The 24,699-nt window shown below is 39.3% G+C and overlaps 1 protein-coding gene across 8 annotated transcripts in view; it reads left to right on the forward strand.

Moving 5' to 3' along the window:
• LOC105486805 (cilia and flagella associated protein 61) overlaps nucleotides 1-24,699 on the forward strand; it is a 290,537-nt gene that overhangs the window by 38,204 nt on the left and 227,634 nt on the right. For all 8 annotated transcript variants that reach the window (XM_011749866.2, XM_011749862.2, XM_011749864.2 and 5 more), the window contains one exon: nucleotides 6,017-6,176. In XM_011749866.2, the coding sequence (XP_011748168.2) occupies nucleotides 6,017-6,176 (160 nt within the window). The remainder of the gene's footprint in view (nucleotides 1-6,016; nucleotides 6,177-24,699) is intronic.

Consider the following 24,699-nt stretch of genomic DNA (forward strand, 5'->3'; position numbering starts at 1 on the left):
GAATATATACAAAGAACTCTCACAACAATAGAAAAATAATCCACATAAAATGTGGGCAAATGATTTGAATAGCCACTTTTCAAAAAAATGAATAAATAAAAGATACTATTGGCCAATAAGCACGTGAAAAGACATTCAACATCATTAGTCATTAAGGAAAGGCAAATCAAAATCACAGTAAGATACCACTTTACCTCCACTAGGAGGGTTATAATCAAAAAGCAGGACAATAGCAGATGTTGGCAAGGATGTGGAGAAACTGGAACCCTCATTCATTGCTGGTAGGAATATAAAATGCCATGGCCATTTTGGAAAAAAGTCTGACATTTTCTCCAAAAGTTAAACATAAGAGTTACCATTTGACCCAGCAATTCCATACACAGAATTGAAAACACGTGTCCACACAAAGACTTGTATGCAAATGTACATAGCAGCATTATTCATAATAGCCAAAAAGTAGAGATAGGCCAAATGTCTGTCTACTGATGACTAGATAAACAAGTTGTGGCATATCCATACGAGGGAATAGTACTAGGAAATAGAAGAATGAAGCACAGATACATGCTACAGCATGTCGGAACCTTGAAAACGATGCTAAGGAAAAGAAGTCGGTCATAAAGACCACGTATTGTATGATAGCATTTAGATGAAAGCCTAGAATAGACACTTCTGTAGAGACAGAAGGTACATTAGTGTCTGGAGGGAAAGGGGAAGGAGAAGTGACTAATATTGGGCATAGGCATTGGTTGGTCGGGGGATGAAAATGTTCTGGGATTAGATAGTGGTGATGGGTGTACAATTTTGTGAATATATTAAAAACCACTGAATTGTGTGTGGTTTTTTTTTTTTTTTGTTGTTGTCGTTTTTTTGAGACAGAGTCTTGCTCTGTTGCCCAGGTTGGAGTGCAGTGGTGTGATCTTGGCTGACTGCAACCTCCACCTCCTGGGTTCAAGCGATTCTCCTGCCTCAGCCTCCCAAGTAGCTGGGATTACAGGTGCCTGCCACCACACTGGCTAATTTTTGTATTTTTAGTAGAGATGGGGTTTTGCCATGTTGACCAGGCTGGTCTCAAACTCTTAGCCTCAAGTCATCTGCCCACCTTGGCCTCCAAAAGTGTTGGAATTACAGGTGTGAGCCAGTGCACTAGGCCTGAATTGTGTATTTCTTAAAGGGCTGTTTTTATGGTAGTTGAATTATATCAATTATATCCATTTTTAAAAATCCTGTTGCAGGGGTACCCTCGGGCCAATCAAATGAATCTTTTGGGGGTGAGACATAATCCATATATTTATTTTTAATTTTAGACACAGGATCTCACTATGTTGCCCAGGCTTGTCTTAAACTGTAGTCCTCCTGCCTCGGCCTCCCAAAGTGCTGGGGTTGCAGGCATGAGCCACCATGCCTGGCCTCAATCTGGATTTTTAAAAATCTCCCCAGATGATTCCAATGTGCAGTCCAGGTGGTGAAACACTCATCTACATGAGGGTAAAACACACCTGGTGAGAATGACATGGTTTTATAAACATGTGGGTATTAGTTTCTGCAGCTGACAATTGGCCCTGGAAATTAGATTCTGAAGTACTACATTGAAAGAATTTTTATTTATTTTTATTTTAGTTTTTAAATGTTTATTTTATTTTCTCATATTTAGGTTTTGGCATGGTTTCTCAACGACCTGCTTTCACGTATTCTCGTTTAGCCATTAGCCCCAGGCTACCAGGCTAGCCACAGAAGGGAGGGCTGGAAGCATTTGGGCCTAGCAGCACCATTTGGAAAGCTTGTCTGTACACAACTAGACAGAAACTCCTGAGAAGTGAAATGATTCATACAGACCCCAGTAAGGATTTTCATGACCAGACTTTACTCATCAGGTTTAATCAGGGTCTTTGTTTTTGGAAGGCTTTTAATTATTTGGTTTCGAGGTACTAGTTTTAGTCTGAATCACTTGAGTCAGTGCTTTGTAGAGAAGCCGCAGTGACCTCTTCCCCCACGTTCTTTCTCTCTCTTGCCATATGTTTCACACTTTCAGTGTGTGTAAACATCGGAGCAAAGCCGTAGGCTGAAAACTGAGGTTCCAACCCTGCAAGGATTCTTTGGTGTCTTGAAAGAGGCAGAGGGCATCCAGCCCCATCTCCTTCCAGAGGCTGTGCTGCCTCAAGCATCAGAGGCTTTGTGTTCCATGGAGGGGAGACTACAGACCTCGATCTTCAAATGGAAGGGCAGAAACAAGACTGTGAGCTGGGATCTGGGAGGGGACCTCTAATGTGAAGTGAGCCATGTCTGATGTCTGAAGCCTTTTGGGGTTCAAGATCAATGCTGTTGCTACCCTTTTTCCTGCCTCCCTAGGGGCCTTTTAGGCAATGGTGTGCTGGAGCCAGCTTGCTCTGGCTCTCAAGGGCTGATTGTAAATCTTCAGGAACTCTGCAAACTGCTTGTTAAATACAGCTATTATTAAAAATTAAATTATAGAAACATACAATGTAATAAATTGTATTAAAACAAAGTTAATAAATACTTGAAATTCATCACCTTCAATTTTTTTTTTGCTATTCTCCATGCTCTTGAGGGCTTTTTAAAAAAATGTCTGTGGTCTCTATACAGTGGGTGTAAGAAATAATGGCTAGCTACTGTGCATTCCCTCCCAACTACATGTTTAGTGAGATCACACTGTTCACTTGACATTGGCCATGATGCGAGTGCTTACGCCTCAGAAATCGGCAGAAGCTACAAATCTGGGCTTTCCCCCCATCGGCCATGATGAGAGTGCTTATACCTCAGAAATCGGCAAATGCTGCAGATCTGGGCTTCCCCCCTCCCCCCCGGAATGCTGATTAGGCATTTACAGGCACATGTTACTTTAAGGCAACCACTGCCAACCAGAGGAAACAGAAAGAAGTCCATCAAGTTTGTCTCTTTCTGAACAGCCATGGCAGTTCCAGGCCATGCACGCACCATGCCTGAGGGCAAGGCTGTGCCCTGTGGGAAACCCTTATGACTGAAAGGGTTTTTAGTTACAAGGACTTTCTTTGGCTTGATAGCTAGTTTGGAGGAGTTTGGGGCCATCACTTCATACAAGTTCCTTGTCATAACTGTACCCTGGCTTACCTTGACATCTGGTGTTTACTCCAAGCTGAGGTTTTAGGGAAGGGTAGTTGGAGGCCAACGGCGGCTCCTAGTGACAGATGGGCAGAGCGTCTGCTTTGGCATCATCCATGGTGTGGGCAGCAGTGGTCCGAGTAGGCACCACTGACCTGGAGGCAGGGAGAGCCTGCCAGGTCAGCCATGCGCTTGGCATCAGGAGGAGAGGATCAGAGCCAGCAGTGGTCACAATGAGGGCAAAACCCTCATGGTGGAATATGGACCTGTTTGGGAAGACAAGGCCACAGTACATATAGTTTTCTAGCAATCTAAACCTTCTGTGTCATGATGTAGATCTTTACAGGACAAGCAAGAAAAACAAAACCTTCAGTTTTGTTCTCCAGTATAAGATAATTGAAGACACTTGTGGTGGAAAGTACTTCTGTCACCAGGAAGATAGATAACAGCCAGCAATCAATGCTTTTCTGTTGTACAAGTTAAAAAAGTCCATTAAATCCATTTATTTTTTTCAGTGCCTACACAAGAATGCATTTGGATACTCCTGCAGATTCATATTTAAGAACAGTCTCAAATTGGTTATTTGAAAGAAACTCAAAGGAAAAAGCAGACACTTCCACAATATGTCCTTGCTCTGTTGTAGTCTGTAATTGTGAACTTTTGTAAATTGTTACAACCCTGGATGAATGATGGGAATATAACAGGTTGTAGAATTGGAGAACGTTAAATCTTTGTTCCTAATGGCAAAACATGTTTTTCTCATTTTCATCAGAATGTGTGATCCATGCCATTTGAAATCAAATTCCAAACACAATGAGCCATTAGTGTAATAGCTCATTACTAACAGCGGTCTTATAAATAATACATTCTTATCATGCACATGCAGCTCGCTGTGAAGCCAGCAAAAGGTATTTCAGGCCATCGAAGTTTTGTTGCGCCAGCGCGGCTGTGGATTAGAAGGACATCTCCATGTGAACCAAGATGGATGCCAATTTTCCCTGCCGAGAGTGAGGCTGGCCGTCTCTTTCTGCACATATGGTAGATGGATTGGTTAATCAGCGTCTGCTGAGTCTTGGGCCTGAAATTACAGAGAAGCCAGACAACTGCGGCTATGCAGCCTTTGTTCACGAGTGCAAACAAGACAAACAATCACTTGTTATTTGGGAAAAAAATTAAAATGTTTATTTTGGACTTTTATTAAAGTGTCAATGGCTTTATAAAACAGCTGTGTAAATCCAGGCTTTTTCAGCAGTATCATTTTAGGGGGACTGTAAAGAAAGGAATATATGTGAAAAAATTAATTTTTAAAAATACCCCTTGTATTTCAGTTTTGAGGAGAAAATAGAGGAAGTCTCACTTTTATTTTGCAAACACATTTGAGAACAAATGATTTTTAACTGGGAGACATGTTCGAGAACAAATAGTAGTTTAATACCTAATTTTTTTTAGTGTCATTTTAAAACTGAGTGTTATTGTAGCCTGATTCTCTGTTTTAGGAGGTTAAAGCATTAACCATTTTCTCTGACTGAGCATTTATGGAAAGATGCTGCATTCTTGGGAATAGAGAATGCCTGTGATTATTGAGTTCTGCTACTTTCTGAATGCAATGGTTATCTAAAAGTCTGAACACTTGAGAGACAGGACCCAGTAAATGTGGGTTTCTAATAACAGCTATTAGAGTCTAATCAGTCAACCAGAATTTACTTAAAATCTACTTAATAATTATTTTATGTGAAATTCAAAGGACTATGTATTTTCTCTCTCTTTTAAAATTTTAAATACTTTCCTTGCAGAAAACAATGAACTACAGAATTACTTAAGGGATGTAATAAGGAGTTTCAGTCACAGCTGTCTCTCAATGTGGAATATGATAGAATTGAAGTCTGTTGTTAATTTCTAATGTTTTGGTACCAATTTGGTACCTGGTACCCAACCAGGGTTCAGATCAGCTAGTTACTCATCTTCTCACCTATGTATTACTCATCAAAGACCGAAAATCATGGGGACAACTGCAAGAGCTTCAGAACCAGCATTTCGGGGTGATGGGAAGTTAGACGTTTGCAGATGAGACCCACCTGGTGAACCAGCCCAGCCTGACTCAAGTTTACTTCCCTCGAACATTTTCCACCAAACTTCCTTCCTTCATATCTCCTCCCCATCAGACTATCCAGTTAATAAATAAGTGAGTTCAAGACAAATTGAAGAGTTTCTACCTGATAAGGAGCTAGGGTCCATGGACTTTCTCTGTACTGGGGGCTGATTACATGGGCACCAGAACAATGACCTGTATTCCTGAGAAATGTGCATGGCAGAGGGGAAGAAAGTAGACAGAAGCACCAGGCTTATGTTGGGGTACAAACACATGACACCAAATGGCAGAGGATATGGAGCAGGCAGGGGCATGGTCTGAGCAGAGGGCAAGTATCCCAATGGTTGAAGGGTCAAGAACTCTGGCAATTTCGCTGTTACTTATGCACCACTAGGTGTGTCCCCAGTGGTCACTTATTGGGACATTTTTGAGCATGTTTTATGTACTTAAGGAAGAGACTCATTCCTCCCTTAAATCTCAGGGTGCCTGCCAGACCACCAGCCGACCACATACTGAGGGCTCTGGAGGTTTCCTGATGAGAATCATTTGACCTCTGATAAAGTAATGAAGTGTTTTGGACTGGGTGTGGTGGCTCATGCCTGTAATCCCAGCACTTTGGGAGGCCGAGGTGGGCAGATCACTTGAGGTCAGGACTTCGAGACCATCCTGGCCAACATGGCTACACAGGAGGCTGGGGCAGGAGAATCGCTTGAACCCAGGAGGCGGAGGTTGTGGTGAGCCGAGATACACCACTGCACTCCAGCCTGGGTGACAGAGCAAGACTCTGTCTCAAAAAAAAAAAAGAATAATAAGGTGTTTTGGATATTTCAGGTGGCAGGCACAGCTGTTGGGTTCATGAGTGTGTGCTCAAGAGTGAACATGCAACTGCTACATGAGTGCTTTGACTTGGGCCCTTTCCACGGACTCTGTTTCCCCCATCCTGATGATGTTCTGGAAGCACCACAAGAGCTAAGTGTCCGAAGAAGTCAAGGTACAGTGGATATCATAGGGACACACTGGAAAATTAAATCTATGCTTTATACACATTGCGCTCTTTGCTAAGTGATGGAACTAGATAGGGTACTTTATATTTCCTTCCCCAGTTCCCCTTAAGGAGTAGTTCCATAGTTGGTTACATCCTTTTGCAAATATCTACAAGCACAGATAATCATAGTGCAGGGGTGGAGTTAGACATACTGGACTTGGGGCTTTAGGGCTCCCATATTGAGGATGCTCACTTCTTGAATGTTCATTGCTAGAGTAGATGTAAGTTATAGTGAAATAATTACTAGTGTTTCAGGTTTTACACACACACACACACACACACACACACACAGAGAGAGAGAACCAAACATAACAAGTGAATTTTTCAAATCAAGAACTCAGGAAGTTTTATATGCTTTGAAGTGTTAATCCCAACTTTCAGTGCTTCTGTGTTTTTGTATTTGACAAATCATTATGTAGTATAGGTCTGTTGCAAGTAGTCATTTTTAACTTGCTTAGGTTACTTCTAGCTATATGAAATGATATCATCAATTTTAAAATATTGTCTGTATCAAGATTTTCACCACATTCAATTAGGTAATCTCAAACTTTGATGTTTTAATTTAGTGAGGTCTTACTGTATCCATGGGTATCTTTGCGGTTACATATTTGAGTTCTTACAGAAGACAGATGCAGGCAGGCAAGTTACCGTGGGTACATCAGTTCACTTCTCTAAAGCTGGATTTCTTTATTTGTAAAATGAGCATAATAGTAATACCTCCCACACGGCGGCGGGGGGGTGGGTTGTGAAGTTTCACTGAGATAAGCCGAGTAGGGTGCTTTGCCCAGTCAACTTAGCACTCAATAAATGTTGATCATCACCGTTAGCAATTTTTTTTTTTTCCTTTGTGTTGGCCTTCCACCAACTTGAATCTTCCTAGGGTAAAATCAGGGTAGTTCAAATTGCTATGCTTTTTCCTGTCTGAAAGATTATAACAAGATTGTTCAGAAATGGGAAAAGGAGCACTTGGCTGGTGGCAAAGGACTTGTCAGTCTAGACAACAGAAGGCAGTGACTTGGCTAAGCTTTTCTCCTGAATGCATAAACCCAGTGCACAGCGTCTAGACCTCATCTGAACACACACACTTATCACAGAGAACTTGCAAAGCCACAGGTAGAGGAGTTTCCCTTTTGTTCTGATGATAACAACACCCTTCCCAAAAGAGATTTGGGGTCTTTATTGTTTAACAGTGAAGCCTTGCTTGCCATGCTTCTCAGAGAAGAGCTCTACCATGGGAGAGTTCTGAAGGAACTTATCAGTGTGAGACAGTCTGAGACCATAAGTTGTCATTGTAATTTTCCAATGCTTAAATTCTTCTTTGAAAGCAGCACTAAATGGCCTTCTTTTTTTTTTTTTTTTTTCTGAGGTGGAGTTTAACTCTTGTCACCCAGGCTGGAGTACAATGGTGTGATCTTGGCTCACTGCAACCTCCGCCTCCTGGGTTCAAATGATTCTCCTGTCTCAGCCTCCAGAGTAGCTGGGATTACAGGCGACTGCCACCACACCCAGCTAATTTTTGTATTTTTAGTAGAGACAGCATTTTGCCATGTTGACTAGGCTGGTCTTGAAGTCCTGACCTCAGGTAATTCACCTGCCTCGGCCTCCCGGAGTGCTGGGATTACAGGTGTGAGCCACCACACCTGGTCCTAAATTGCCTTTTTATGGCTGAATATTCTCATATATAAAATGGAGATAAAAATAGTATCTAACCCAAAGAACTGAGGGGATGATTAAATGTTAGAATCTATGTGTTGTGCTTAGCTCAGCGCCAAACAGAAAGTAAGTCCTGAACATTTAAAAATATTTTTTCCCCTGTGGCTATTGTAATGAAGAACAAGTCGAAAAGATGTAGTCCCTTCCAGAGTGTTCCTGAGTGGCTCTGATGCTACTAATGTTTCCTACATAGAATGAATGGAAAATTACTGAGAAACTTCATGGAGCAATGAAATTCAAAATTTAAACTGAACCCTGGACTTAAAAACACACATAAGCTAGTATAGCTCTAGCAAGAGCCCAGAGATATGGGCACTAAAAGAAGTCCTACTTCTGTCTACCTCCTTTAATATTTTTACCTAAAATCAGTCAATCTAGGACAGGTGGTAAGTAAAAGAAATAGGAAAACTTATCTTCTGTGCCTTGTTTATTTTTGAAAGTCAGCTTTATGTTCATTGACACAAAGATGGTTCTTTATGAAATTTTCACCAGGGAGCTGGCATTGTAGACTTCCAGATAACTTCCAGGGATTGAGTCACAAATCATCAACAGCTCATTATATCTAAGAAAAGAGTCATCAACACATTTTGCTGCCATCTTCCTATCAACAACAACAAAGAATGAGGCTCCAGAGAAAATTCTAAATGTACTGTGATCTGTTACTTTTCTTGCCTGATGAAAGTCTCAAGTTAAAGGAAATATAATTTCTCTAAAATATGAACTAAAATTTTTGTTTCAAATGAGCACACATCACCATGCCTCATATCTTGTATTTTGTTTAGTGCTTTTTCCATTTCAAAGGATTTTTATTTATATTATCTCATTTTATCCTTGTAACTTGGTGCAGGAGAGCTAGGGAAGGTGAGGTTCTCTCTATTTTATACCTGCTCAAGCTCATCCAAGCTTTTAAAGCTCATCAGTGGCTGACCCAGAAGGCAGACCCAGCCTCTCTCTGCTTTTGTGCAAGATGATAGTCTTGGCAAGGTAACTTTTTATCTTGGATGGTTTTGACAGAAAACTCCAATGACGGCTCTGCTACACAAGATACATGATCAGTTTTTTCACTTTATTTTTTTATTATTATTATTACTATTATTATTTTGAGATGAAGTCCCCCTCTGTCACCCAGGTTGGAGTACAGTGGTGCAATCTCAGCTCATTGCAACCTGTGCCTTCTGGGTTCAAGCAATTCTCCTGCCTCAGCCTCCCCAGTAGCTGAGATTACATGTGTATGCCACCACACCCAGCTAAATTTTTTGTATTTTTAGTAGAGATGGGGTTTCACCATATTGACCAGGCTGGTCTTGAACTCCAGACCTCAGATGATCTGCCCACCTCAGCATCCCAAAGTGCTGGGATTACAGGCCTGAGCCACCATGCCTGGCCAGTTTTTTCACTTTAATAAGTTATTTAATGAATGATCACTTCAGTGAATGATCAGTGACCTGCCCATATCCCTCATACTTTTATTTTGTATGTGTGTGCTCCAAACAATTCCTGTCTGCTGGAATCTTCACCTCTGTGTCTGCAGGCTTTTTTAAAACTGTGAAAGGCCAGTCTGACCTGTGCAGGGGTCAGGCTGGAAGTATCAGGAAATTATCACTCAAGGAACAGACTGCTTCCTTGTCTCACATCCCAGCTTCCCTGCTGGTGCTTTCTCCATTGACTCCCAAATAAATGGTTGTAATTGAGTCTTTAACTCAAGGTTTGCTTCTGAGGGAAGTGAGACCAAGACACTACTAGTTAGGCCTTTTCCTACCAGCTGTGAAAGCATTTATTTATACACAACTGACTTGGGTGAGAGTATAAATACCCCAGCTCCCTCACTCCTCAGGTGGGAGGACTCAGAGACTTGAGTATTGGCTGGTTTCTCAGAGTTCCCCCAAGGGATTAAGTTTCAGTTGTCCATAATAGTAATCTGAGTGATAACACATGTGTTGTTTTTTAACTTTTAAGTTCAGGGGTACATGCGAAGGTTCATTACATAGGTAAACTTGTGTCATGTGGGTTTGTTGTACAGATTATGGCATCATCCAGGTATTAAGCCTAGTACCCATTAGTTATTTTTCCGGATCCTCTCCCTCCTCCAACCCTCCACTCTCAAAAGGCCCCAGTGTGTGTTGTTCCCCTTTGTGTGTCCATGGATAACATACACTTTATTAGTTGTCTTTCCTTCCCTGTCTCTTTTCCTCACTCTCCTACTGTGCATCCTGGAACCACCTCCAAAGTAAACTGCTTATTCTCAAGCTTTTCTCTCAATATCTGATCTTTCCCATGCAGCTGTGAAAACTTGTAATTTCACACCAACCCCAACCCTTTCAGGCAGAATAATGTCAAGACTCAACATTCTTAAATGAATCCAGAGGCCCTCCTTTCTCTAGCTCCTAATACACATGGTAATTAGCTTACTGTCCTTCATCATCTCAGCCTTATCAAAAGTTTCCCTGGAGGTCTGGCTGGTGTTAACAGAAAGGAGGGCAGAGCTGGTGCGGCTGACCATGGAGAAAGCTGACTTGGCTGGTGTGGTGCAGAGAAGCCAGCTTGTTTATGTGCTTATTCCATGACTGCTTGCCCTGAGCAGAAAGTGCCTTTCAGGATCTATTTTTGGAGGTTTATTACATATGTCTGTTCTCAGTTACAACGGTTTAATGAAGATCTAAATAAAATGCTAGGTTCTACCTTAAAAAAAAAGTTTCCCTGAATCTAAAATGTTTAACTGTGTACAATCAATTTGTGTTTTACCTGAATAATTTGTATATGTTCTCATAGCTACCCATTTTGCATATATAACCTATTACATACTTGTAAACTTTGGTTTTTATGTACTAAACGTTGGGAGTAAACTGGGACCAATGGGAATAAGTTCTAAGGATGCAAATTTTGTCCAAGCATAAGGAAAAAGTAGTAGAAGTGTATATATTTTTTTTAAATTCAATGGAGGACCTACTGTGGAAGTAGCAAGTTCCCAGAATATTAGAAGAATTGATAAAGAAACAGTCATACACACTTACAAAGGGCTTTCTGCTTGTGTGGAAGATTATACTGAATGAGATGTAAGATCCCCTTAAATGCTTAAAAAAAACTTATTGAATACACTTCGAGATGTTCCATATGCCTGGCAGTTTATGAATATTTTCCTTCAGTGACAATAAAATGGTTCAAAACAATATTTTTTCCAGTTGGCCGCAGCACTGGCCCTGCCTGGCGTTTGCAAATCAAGCTGTGTCTTTTGTTAGCTGCATCACCCAATAAAGATTTTGGAATCAAGCTTGAGCTGGCAATTTTCTTGATGATGCATAAGGCAAAATAGGGCACAGACTGCATTTCCACAGCTGTACTGGCATCACCACATTTAATAGTTAAAATAAAAAAATAAAAAGCAAAAAACAAAACTTTTGTTCCTCATGTAGGCTGGTGAGATCTGGGCAGCGTGAATCTCTGTTTTAAAAGACTCCTGCAAGATAAATCCCATTATATACCCAGGGCCCACCTTACAAAGTCTCTGCAGAACTTGATGTGCTCCTTGGCAGGGAGAGATTTAACTTTACATAATAGAGTTGTGGGATTTAAAAGAATAACTAGTGTAGCCTCTTGTAACCAAGTCATCCAGGAAAACTGTTGCTCATTATACATATAAAAGGCCCTTCAAAATATAATTTTTGTAATGTCTCCACGTAAAACATCGCCATATTGCCTTTAACATTTTTTAAAAAATTACTCCTGCTATCAGGAAATGTCTTTATATGTCTTGTTTCAATTTTATGTCTTGTTTTATTGAACTCACATTTGCTTCTTACCTCAGATTCCCTCATCGCTTAGGTTAGGAAACACCTGCAACCACTCTCCCTGTGTTGGAGCTAAAAAACAATGGCTACGTTAAGTCTTATTGATTGTGTATTAAATCATCCCGGGTCTTTTCGCCTCTCTTCCAAAGGTTCCATTTTATATTCCTGGATTCCCTTCTATTTTACTTTATTCTTCTTTTAACATGGACTCCAAATAGGACTGGAGCACGTATCTACAGAGCGTGTCAGGATTTCTGCCGCCATCTTTGCATTATAGATCTCGGAACTTTGTTTTTAACAGTCAGTTAATTCTGTAGTTAACCAGTGACCCACCAGGACTTAGTCTGCCAGGGCTGCCATAACAAAGTGTCACAGACTGGGTGGCTTAAAAAACAGAAATTGATTTTCTCACATTTGTGAGGCCAGAAGTCAAGATGTTGGAGGGGTCAGTTTCTTCTGAGGCCTCCCTCCTTGGCATGTAGATGGCCGTCTTCTCCCCGTGTCTTCACAGGGTCTTCCCTCTGTACCCACCAGTGTTTTTGTTTTTTCTTTTTATAAGGACACTAGTCACATTGCATTAGGGCTCACCTTAGTGACCTTGCTTTAACTCAGTTACCTCTTTAAAGACTCTGTCTGCAAATACATTCCCATTCTGAGGTAGTAGGGGTTAAGACTTCAGCATACAAGTTTCAGGGGTGGGAGGAGGCACACTACAGCCCGGGAGAGGCTCTATGGTATCGTACTGCCTTCCTTTGGTCCCTAATAGCGGGGCGGTATGTGTTCAGGGTGGGGGATGTTTGGACGTCTACATCCTCTCATAAGCCCATGTTCTTCCCCTGGCTGGATGTAAACTGCACCCACCTAACACTCTGTGCCTGAGGAAAGTCCCTCTTTCCCACCAAATAGGCTTCTCATTGCTCCTGGCGTGGGTTTCAGATCCCCCTAGGAGAGGAGCTCTGCTCTTACAGCCTTCCGTGCCCTGGTCACCTCCACTTCTCAGGAGGCTAGGGTGAGTTCTGGGGCCTATTATAGCTCTCACTCAGTGGCCACACAGCAATTACTCACTTGGTGGCAATTGCCACCAAATTTGCCATTTTCTCATTGTGATCTGGGCTTTGAGCATCTCAGTTCTCCGTCCTCCCCCTTACTTTCCTTCCCCTAGATCCTGTGGTGTGGTTCTTTGATGCCTTTAGTCAAGGCTCTGACAGTAATGCAGACAGTGGCAGCAAAGTCGGCTTTACTTAATGTTCATACAAAGCCCTAATATACTAACTTATACTTGTTAAAATTTGAATTTTTAAAATTTATTTTTATTGTTTTGAGACGGAGTCTTGCTTTGTCGCCCACGCTGGAGTGCAGTGGTGCGATCTCGGCTAACTGCAAGCTCCGCCTCCTGGGTTCAAGCCATTCTCCTGCCTCAGCCTCCCGAGCAGCTGGGACTGCAGCCGCCCGCCACCATGCCCGGCTAATTTTTTTTGTATTTTTTTTTAGTAGAGACGGGATTTCACTGTGTTAGCCAGGATGGTCTCAATCTCCTGACCTCGTGATCCGCCCACCTTGGCCTCCCAAAGTGCTGCGATTACAGGCGTGATGAATTTTATTTTTTTAAGTCACTGAATGTCTTTAGTGTGAGTGTGTGAGTGTGTGTGTGTGTGTGTGTGTATAGATATATAAATATCTATACACTTATATATTTATATGTAAAAACATATAAATATATATTATATGTATTTGATTTTCTAGAATCTATTTTGTTAATTCTAAAACTTTGCAAGAGATGTTGATAAAACAAATAAATCATACCAGACTTATACCCAGGCATCTACAAGGTTGAGAGTTTAGACTCTTTCAGGGCTCTCAGGGCAGAGCCCCTGGACTGGTAGGATACCAGGAAGACTATAATCCAGACCTGAAACCCAGAACTTGTTGTCAAGGACATGACCCCAAAGCCATCTTGGTGAGCCTTTTGGTTATTTCATAAAATCTGTTGTCAATTCTCCGTCTTAATTCCAAGGCTGATTTCTAAGCCTTTTCTAATGTCTTCAAAAACAGCCACAGCAACAAAGGATGGCAATCACTTAAGAATCTGTTATTTTGCAGACAGCAACATGACTGAGATCTGCATTCCTCCTTTCCTCTTCAGCCCTGGGAGCGGACCTGTGATATCACAGCCTTGCTCTCCAACAGTCAGATTCATTTCACAATCGTGGAAGTACAAGCGCATTTTTATATGGGGCCTGGAGGTCTTCGGAAGAAAAGTGGCTTTATTTATATTCGTTATGATCATTATGTGCTGGGATTATTTTCTCAGTAGGGGATGTCTCTTTTGCCCGTATTTATGAAGCAGGGGAGAAGGCATTTAATGAAGTTCAAGAGTGTATTTGACTGTAAAACACATCTCAGTACATTCACATGTAAATAACCCTTTTATTTTTTCTCTCTGGTGACCTTTTCCCTGTTGGGGTAGATCACAGTTTGTTGTTGTTTTCCATTTTCAAATGGAAGGCTGAAAGATAATAATGAAAGATTATGCAAAAAAATCCGTGTTTAAAATAATGTTGATATGCCACTTGTGTTGCAGGATAATTATAGTAATTTGGCTATTACGCTATATGGAGTCAGGAGTTAGTTGCTAGAAAACACGGTGATAGGGGTGATTCAAGGGATTTTCATCCCAACTGGGTGTTTGATCCTGCTGACTTTTCTCTTGAAAATCAATTGCTTGCCGCGAATACTCTGAATTCCCCCTTGATTAAATTGGCCATCAGTGGGTCACACCCACTGCACCGAGGTCACTGTGAGTTCTGTTTACAAAGAGTTTTTGGTGATTCTTAAAATATCATGGACCACATTTAATCTGAGCCAAGTGGCTAAGGAAGCAATTACTAAAAAGCACAGTTTTTGCACCTGGCAACAAACAAAGGAAAATTTATTAATTCTGAAGCCCAACGTGAAGCCAGTTATTTGCCTACTGGGTCAGAGGCCTTCTCTCCACTGCATTTTGCTTGGGATTTTGATATTTTCAGACCTCCAGAGACAGGTAGGCTCACTCAGTAGAAGACCTGGTAGAGGCGCCTTGGAAGCATCTTTGACAACTTTTCCATTTCTCCTCAAGGTAGTTGATAGATTCAGGTTTTCTATTTCCTTTGAATCAATTTTGGAAATAAGATTGTTCTAGAAAAGCTTAATTTAGTATATGAAGTTGAAAAATTAGCATACAGTAGTGGAGATAAATATAGGTATATATGTATAATATATGTGTGTGTGTATATATGTATCCAACTCTGTGGAAACATACTTAATTTTTTTTTTTCAGAGACAGGGTCTCATTCTGTTGCCCAGGATGGGGTATAGTGGTGCAAGTACGGCTCACTGCAGCCTTGAACTCTTCCTGGGCTCAAGTGATTCTCCTACCTGAGCTTCCTGAGTAGCTGGGACTATAGGTATGTGCCACCATACCTTGCTAATTTTTAAATGTTTTGTGAAGACAGGGTTTCACTTTGTTGCCAGGCTGGTCTTGAACTCCTGGCTTTAAGCAGTCCTCCTGCCTTGGCCTCCCAAAGTGCTGGAATTTCAGGGATGAGCAACCACACCCAGCCTGTCTTTTTTATTGAGTACTGATTTAAATCTACGTGAAATATTCTGAAATAAAGAGAAAAGCAAATCACAAAAGTAACTGTAAAAATATTCATAATAAATGTGGGAAAATATTAAACTTTCCTAAAACTGAAATGCACATTAAAACCCAAGATCTTTTTCTCCCCCATTTTGCCTACTAAATTCTAAATATGCATTGTAATTAAAACACTTAGTTCTGGGCAAGAAGCACTGTAATGAGCACTCAGATTTTCTGATGATCTGAAGGTTGACTGATATAATATTCTGGAGTACAATTTACTCATGGTTATCACAGAATCCATTAAATGTTCATGTTCTTTGACTTCAACTATAGAAATTTGAGGAAATAATACTAATACTACGAAAAGATCTATATGCAAGAATTTCACTAAGCTTAATCGTAATACTAAAAATGAACAAACAAAAAGTATCCAAATAAACAAATGTAAAAACCCCAAGTCTCCCACAAGGAGATGGCTAAACTTGTGAATATCCCTTAGACAGATATGCAGAAACCTTTAAAAAGAAGGTTACAAATAGTGAGAGGAAATGGTTCAGATATAATCTTAGGTGAAAAAAAAATCAATGCAAAATGAATTGCAGTATGAGTAAAGTTACCTGATAAAACACATGTTATGAAGAGTACAGGGAGGCAATAAACTAAAATGACAGAAGAGATGGAGTCACAGAAGTGGCAATAAAGCAATGCTTTTATTTCCTCCCTATATTTTTTAAAATGTGGAAACAATATTAAATCTATAGAAAAGTTGCAGATACATTTTTTTTCTTCCTAATCCATGTCAACGTAAGTTGCCAACATGAAGCTGGATCACCTTGGAATACTTTTGTATGTATTTGCTATAAAGAGGGACATTCTTCTTTACAACCTCAAACATCCACTGATATCAGGAAATTAACACGAATATGATACTACAATTTAATCCACAACCCAAAGACCCCAGTTACATTTCTTCATTTGTCCCAAGGATGTCCTTCGGGGCAAAAGAATCCAGTCCAGGATAACAAACTGCAGTTACTTGTCATATTATCTTTCAATATGGAACAGTTCCTCAGTCTTTCTCTGCCTTTCATGACTTAGCCCATAATTTTGTAGAACGTAATTTATTTTTGTTTGTTTGATGTTTATTCATGGCGAGAGTCATGTCATGCATGTGGAACTCTGGGCTCTCAGTCCATCCTATCTGGTGTGATACATTTTCAGTCTGCCCTGTTACTGATGATGATGTGTGTCACTTTGATCACTTGACTAAAGTGACTCTTTTAGGTAAAAATTAAAATTATTTTGACTTGTCCCAGTCTGTGCGGAAGTCTGTCGTAATGTCTTTCTTCCTGACCTCTGTATCAGCTGTACCCTGATTTTCACTTGGAATCAACTGATCCTGTTTTACTCCTTGCTTGGGGTTTCATCTTTGCTCCACCCAGCATCCCACTGCAGGTACTTGTGGCTGTTGAGGTCTCCTTGGGTAAATGATGCTCTTGGTTGCTCCATAAGTCAGTCCTTCTATGCTTGAGCTGGTGTCAGCCTCTGGTAATTGCTGTGCTGTGGTCCATTTCAGGTATATGGCTCCTGACTTAACTTTGTAGCCAAAAGAGACTTCAGGGAGGCAGAGTCCCTTCCCCCTCTAATTAGGATGCTTACAAACCGCATGGACCCAGCTCCCAAGTGCTCGGTCTAAAGCTTTACCTACAATTTATTCTCTCCTGTAGCTGTGATTATATCTCTTTCTTCTTAAAGTCGTCTTTGCTTTTTCTCTGTCTTTTCTTTTAATTAGGTTTTCCTGTTTGGTCTTTTCAAAGAGTTAGCTCTTAATCTATCAAGTCTATGGGTTTCTTTTTGAATTTATTCATATCTGCTTTTATTTTGCAACCTCTTTTCTCCTGATTTCTTTGAATGTGTTTTGTTCTTCCGATTCTAATTGCCTGGTTCATTCTTTTTTTTTTTTTTTTTTTTTTTTGAGGCGGAGTCTCGCTCTTATTGCCCAGGCTGGAGTGCAATGGCGCAATCTTGGCTCACTGCAACCTCCACCTCCCAGGTTCAAGTGATTCTCCTGCCTCAGCCTCCCTAGTAGCTGGGATTACAGGCATACACCACTATGCCTGGCTAATTTTTTGTATTTTTAGTAGAGACAGGGTTTCGCTATGTTGGCTAGGTTGGTCTGGAACTCCTGACCTCAGGTGATCCACCTGCCTCAGCCTCCTTGTTTTAAAATAAAAGCATTTCTTGGGAAGAAAAATTTTTGCTATACCAACTTAGGTCCAAGTGGTAGGGGACCTGCAAATTGACTAACAGATTAACAGGAGAAAAAAAGTATTATGTATAAAATAATATATAATATTATGTATAAACAGCTTTGGTGGTTGTTAAGCTCTTCATTTCCCCATTTGAAACTTCTCAAAAACATTCACAAACAAGGAGCAGAGTTGATTGCTGTGGAGAGAAGACTAGGGCTACAAGTTCCAAGGAAAGAGATCTGCAAAAGGAGACAGCAACATAGATTAGAATGCAGAAACAAAAATAAAAACCAAGCTTAATATCTGGAGTGACTATCAACCCAGTTTCTGAGACCAAACGGCATCCAGTCAAAAAGACTTTTAAACATTAGGTTTGAAGTCTTTTTAGACGGGGGAGTGAGCATGGCATTGGCAAACTGACGGATTTCGCAGTTTGCAGTTTGAAAGTTGTTGGTGATGGCATAGATAGCAAATCACCAAAACCACAGTCATGGCTGTTTCCTGGAACGCAGCATAGAGGATATGAGTGTTACAGTGAGCTTCCTGAGTGGCCCACACAGCAGCAGCTCCAAGCACGAGGCCCGTACTCACACTTACCTATTGTGATGATGACTATTTTGAAGTTCATGTCAAGCCATCTAGCTTCAGCTCACAGGACTTCTTAAGACCTTGGAGGGAAGGGGGCAAAACAAGACAACCTAGAGTCTCAAGGATCCGGGCTGTCAGATTTTACCGTGATGCCAAGTCAGGAGAATGGGAGAATATTTGGAAACATTAATTACTGGCAACATGTGTAAGATAGCAGAATCCAGTTTACAAAAAGGTAGAAATGGCTCAGAGATAATGAACAGAATTAGAATCTGATAACTCACACGAGTAGATTATAGTTTTCCCTTGAAATATAGAATTTATAATCACCCCGATTTTGATCAAAGATAATAAAATTAGTATTATTTTGTTTGTAAAATAAGTCCAGTCTCATTAAATTTGATTATTTATATGAATTTATATGAATACTTCAAAAATGATAACAGACCACATTAAAATTTGCTTGCTGAACTGAGATTCAGAATCTCAGATTGGACTCTTAAAAGCCTGCTGGGACTAGGAAGTCAGGCCACGAACTTGCTACCGGATTTCACCTGTAATGCTTATAGATTTGGGTGGATTCCTTTTCTTAAGGTGCCCCAAATACCCTAAGATTCCTGGGCCTGCCAGGAAGTAGCTTTACTAACTCACCTAAAAGGCTGGGAACCCTGAAGGCTGGCACCAGGCTGCTTTTTCCAAGAGGGCTTTGTAAGCACAGGCTCCATAAAGTCAACCTTATTTCCTTAAAGCCATCATTCTCAAATAGGACAAATACAACATTCCAATCAGATCCCTGGTCATAACCAGCTATGTCTTGTTACAAGGAGGACAGATTCTCATTGAAATTACGTAAACAACTATATTGCCATGTAAATGGGAATACTCAGTAAGAGTTTTGGAATTCTGGAGGGTTCAGGCAGAGAGAAAAATAAAATATTTCATTTCTGTTTACAAAAACATAATATACAAAATTGTTGTAAGTTATAGATAGCTTATAAGAAAAGAGGGAGGGGTTCCTTAAATCTAGGAGAAAATTTTAAACAAAGCCATAACATTTATTCATCAGTTCATTTAGTCCAGTGTAATTAATTCTTGTTCTGCTTGATCTAGGGTAGTAGTTTTAGGAATCCCTCAGCTTCTCCACTAGAGTTTTGGAATTCCCTACTCAGTTCAATGGTATAATCTCAAAGTTATTTATGCAATACCTTCAGAAGCCTGCACCCTAGAGTACTTGGCATATTCCTTTTCCCTGGGTTTCCTTTTGTTGAAAACAAGTTTTCTACCTTATTATAGCTTCTAGAAAAACTTCAGAATAAAACAAAAACTATCCAGGATAAGAAAATACTTAAATGGTATGACTAATGATCTGATGAGAGTTCATTATAAAAATAGCAAAATTGATGAGGAAATTTGGTTGTTTCTGTGGCATAGAACTTTTAAAATAAAAATTGGAATTATGACTATAATAGTATGCTGCTGTTGTCTAATATCAGGCAAAGCAATACCAGCACACATCATAGACAGTGAGGGCATTGACAAATTTCTAGGAACTTCATATACTTCCTGAAATATTTATATTCATAACATTTACATAAAATATATGTAAAAATATAACCTTGGGAAAGTTAAGTATCTCTTCTTATTTGACAATGCTTTTCATGCATTTCAATATACCTAATTTTATTTTATTTTTTCACATTTTCCATCACTCCCTATCCTAATTAATTTTTGTTATCTCTCTTTTTATAAGGTGAAAGAACAAATCCTTTGAGATTTTCCAGGGGCTTTCTGGAAAGTCAGGCATTTATAGCAGCTGAACTTGAACTTCCAGGATAAAAGGGTCATCATTCTTCTCCTAAACTGTAAACTCCTTTGTGGGGGTCAATGGAAGCCGTATTTTCAGGAGGCTCTGCTTAAGTTTAATGTTTCTTTCTGTGGCTGCTGATTGTTGGAATGTTTTCAGTTTAAAATAACCTTCAACCATTGTGGTGGGCTGTTTATCACTTCACATTTAAAACCATGCATCCTCAATGGTACTACCTAGGTTTTCCTCTAGGGTTTTTATGGTATTAGGTCTAACATTTAAGTCTCTAATCCATCTTGAATTAATTTTCGTATAAGGAGTAAGGAAAGGATCCAGTTTCAGCTTTCTACTTATGGCTAGCCAATTTTCCCAGCACCATTTATTAAATAGGGAATCCTTTCCCCATTTCTTGTTTCTCTCAGGTTTGTCAAAAATCAGATGGCTGTAGATGGGTGGTATTATTTCTGAGGACTCTGTTCTGTTCCGTTGGTCTATATCTCTGTTTTGGTACCAGTACCATGCTGTTTTGGTTACTGTAGCCTTGTAGTATAGTTTGAAGTCAGGTAGCGTGATGCCTCCACCTTTGTTCTTTTGACTTAGGATTGTCTTGGAGATGCGGGCTCTTTTTTGGTTCCATATGAACTTTAAAGCAGTTTTTTCCAATTCTGTGAAGAAACTTGTTGGTAGCTTGATGGGGATGGCATTGAATCTATAAATAACCTTGGGCAGTATGGCCATTTTCACGATATTGATTCTTCCTATCCATGAGCATGGTATGTTCTTCCATTTGTTTGTTAAACTAAAGAGCTTCTGCACAGCAAAAGAAACTACCATCAGAGTGAACAGGCAACCTACAGAATGGGAGAAAATTTTTGCAATCTACTCATCTGACAAAGGGCTAATATCCAGAACCTACAAAGAACTCAAACAAATTTACAAGAAAAAAACAAACAACCCCATCAAAAAGTGGGCAAAGGATATGAACAGACATTTCTCAAAAGAAGACATTCATACAGCCAACAGACACATGAAAAAATGCTCATCATCACTGGCCATCAGAGAAATGCAAATCAAAACCACAATGAGATACCATCTCACACCAGTTAGAATGGCGATCATTAAAAAGTCAGGAAACAACAGGTGCTGGAGAGGATGTGGAGAAATAGGAACACTTTTACACTGTTGGTGGGATTGTAAACTAGTTCAACCATTATGGAAAACAGTATGGCGATTCCTCAAGGATCTAGAACTAGATGTACCATATGACCCAGCCATCCCATTACTGGGTATATACCCAAAGGATTATAAATCATGCTGCTATAAAGACACATGCACACGTATGTTTATTGCGGCACTATTCACAATAGCAAAGACTTGGAATCAACCCAAATGTCCATCAGTGACAGACTGGATTAAGAAAATGTGGCACATATACACCATGGAATACTATGCAGCCATAAAAAAGGATGAGTTTGTGTCCTTTGTAGGGACATGGATGCAGCTGGAAACCATCATTCTTAGCAAACTATCACAAGAACAGAAAACCAAACACCGCATGTTCTCACTCATAGGTGGGAACTGAACAATGAGATCACTTGGACTCGGGAAGGGGAACATCACACACCGGGGCCTATCATGGGGAGGGGGGAGGGGGGAGGGATTGCATTGGGAGTTATACCTGATGTAAATGACGAGTCGATGGGTGCTGACGAGTTGATGGGTGCAGCACAGCAACATGGCACAAGTATACATATGTAACAAACCTGCACGTTATACACATATACCCTAGAACTTAAAGTATAATAATAATAAAAAATAAATAAATAAATAAATTTTAAAAATAAAAATAAAAATAAAACCATGCGTCTTCCACTCAGTATTGCCTTGTCTTTATCCCATAAGCTATTACCAAGTGATATTGATATTAACATCCTTATTCTCATTGTAGTTATTTTATGAATGTCTGTGGTTGTGATTTTAATCTTCTGTTTTATCTGAAATTTTTTAGGGAAGTGGTTTGATTTCCATTGGGTGTGATTATTGTGTGTGCTTGTCCTCTTGTCTTTAGTTTCTAAATTTTTGCATTGTGATCAGAAAATATGACCTGTGTAATTTCTACTTTTGTTTTAAATTAAGGTCTTTTATTACAGCCTCATATAGGATCAGTTTCATACATGTCCATGAACTTTCAAAGACAATGTGCATTCTCTGTTTATAAGGCTCAAACTTTTGTATAATGTGGTTAAATATGGCTTACTATGATATTCAAATCTTCCATAACTTCATTATTGTTGACATGGTCTGTCTGATTCTGAGAAAGCAAAATTTCCCAGTTCACTGTGGTCTTATCTTCTCCACTTATCACTGCATTTGTAAAACTTTTGCTTTATGCATTTAGATAGTGTGCTTTTTGGTACATGCAGGTTCATGACAATTAGGTTATAATTGTGGATATCTTTCATCAATACAAAATAAGTATCTTTGCTCCGTCTAATATGTTTAGCTTTGAATTATATTTAATCTGATATAATATTTCCATTCCTAGGCCCACACTGTACCACAAGAAATTTTATAGTGAAGTGTTCTAAGCAATGTCCTCCAAGTCTTGGGCATAGACAATTTTGACATGGGACAATGAAGAATGGATCCTAGACAACTTTACTCAAGTCACCTGCCCCATGTTGTTTTGCCTTTTACATTTAGGTCTAGCACCCACATATAATTGATTTTCATATATGGTGTGATATAGAAATCACATTTTATTTTTAAAAATATGAATATTCAATTGACTAAGTACCGTTTATTGAAAGGGTCATTCTTTCCCCCAATTGCAGTACCTCCTTTGTCACAAATTAAATGTCCATATATGTGTACATCTATTTTGGGATTCTCTGTTCTTTTTGTCAACAATACACTGTCTTAATTACCACAGACTTATGATAAATCTTGATACTGGCAGAGTAAGTCTTTCCACCTTGTTTTTTAAGATTATCCTTTTTGTTCTTAGTTGTCTAATTTTCCACATAAACATGAGAGCTCAAAAAAATAAATAGGCCAAATAGGCTGGGTGCTGTGGCTCACGCCTGTTATTCCAGCACTCTGGGAGGCCAAGGCAGGCAGATTGCTTGAGCCGGGGAGTTCAAGACCACCCTGGGCAATATGGTGAAATCCTGTCTCTACAAAAAGTACAAAAAATTAGCCAGGCATGGTGACATGTGCCTGTGATCCCAGCTACTGAGGTGGGAGGATCACCTAACCCTGGGAGGTGGAGGTTACAGTGAGCCAAGATCGTACCACAGCACTCCAACTTGGGTGACAGAGTGAGACTCTGTCTCTAAAATAAAATTAAATTTTAAAATAATCATTTTGGGGATCTTGAATGGGATTGCTTCAAATTTATAGATCAGTTTACTGGTGGGGAAACTGACATTTTTACAATATATTAAGCCTTCTAATCTCTGAATGTGGTATAGCCTACAATTTATTTATTGAAGGATAAATAAGTGTCTTAGTTTCTTCCTATAATGTTTTATAGATTTTATAGAAAGGCTTTGCATATCTGTTGTTAGATTTATTCCTAGATATTTGGCATTTTTACACTATTGTAAATATCTTTTAAGAATCATTTTTCAAATTGTTCATGGCTGTTATGTTGTAGTGGAATGGGCTTTCGTAAATTGATTGACCTTATGTCTGGCAACCTTTCTACACAGACTTACTAATTCTAAGATTTATCTCTATATTTTTTGTATTTCTCTATATAATGTAAATTTTTTTTCTTTACCTTCCAATCTTTATAATTTAAATTTGTTTATTTACTGGCTAATACCTTAAATAGAATTGGCATTAACAGGCATCCTTTTGTTGATCTCAGAATTAACTGAAAAGTTTTCAGTATTTCATCATTAAGGATGACTTTGTGAATACTCATTATCATGTCAAGGAAGTGTCTGTATTTCTGGTTTGCTAAGAGTTTTATTAGGAATGGTTTGTTTGTTTGAATTGAATTGAATTTTATAAATTTTTTTTCTGTGTTTCCTGAAATGATCATATGATTCTTCTCTATTCTGTTAATGAGATGAATTACATTGATTGACTTTTTGTGTTAACTATTTTGTTAATTTCAATTTAGTCTTGATATACAATTCTTTTTATGCAGTGCTGGATTTTGTTTGCTAGTGTTTTGTTTAGGATTTTTGCACCTATGTTCATGAGTGAGATTGGCCTGTAACTTTCACTTCTTGAACTGTCCTTCCTTGCCAGACTTTGGAAGTGAAGTTATGCTGGTCTCATAAAACAAGTTGAGGAGTATTCTCTCTTCTATTCATTTCAAGTTTATTACTGAGTTTATTTTAAAAGTTAGTTTATTACTTCCAAAGAATAGAAGAGAAATACTTTTAAAGTGCATGTGCTAATATATTCATAAAATTTCTAAAGATCAGATCAGTATAATTGGGATATTCATCACCTTAAATATTTGTCTCTTCTTTATGCTGGAAACATTGAAATTATTCTTTTCTAGCTATTTTGAAATATATAATAGATTATTATAAACTATAGGCACTCTATTCAGCTATCAAATACTAGGTCTTATTTCTTCTATTAAATTATATATTTGTACCCAATACAAATTTTCCTCTCCTCCCCACCCCACTCCACTGTTCTTCTTGGTCTCTGGTAACCACCAATCTATTCTCCGCCTTCATAG

This window comes from Macaca nemestrina, chromosome 15 (assembly GCF_043159975.1).
Source record: "Macaca nemestrina isolate mMacNem1 chromosome 15, mMacNem.hap1, whole genome shotgun sequence".
NCBI classification, from domain to species: Eukaryota; Metazoa; Chordata; class Mammalia; order Primates; family Cercopithecidae; genus Macaca; species Macaca nemestrina.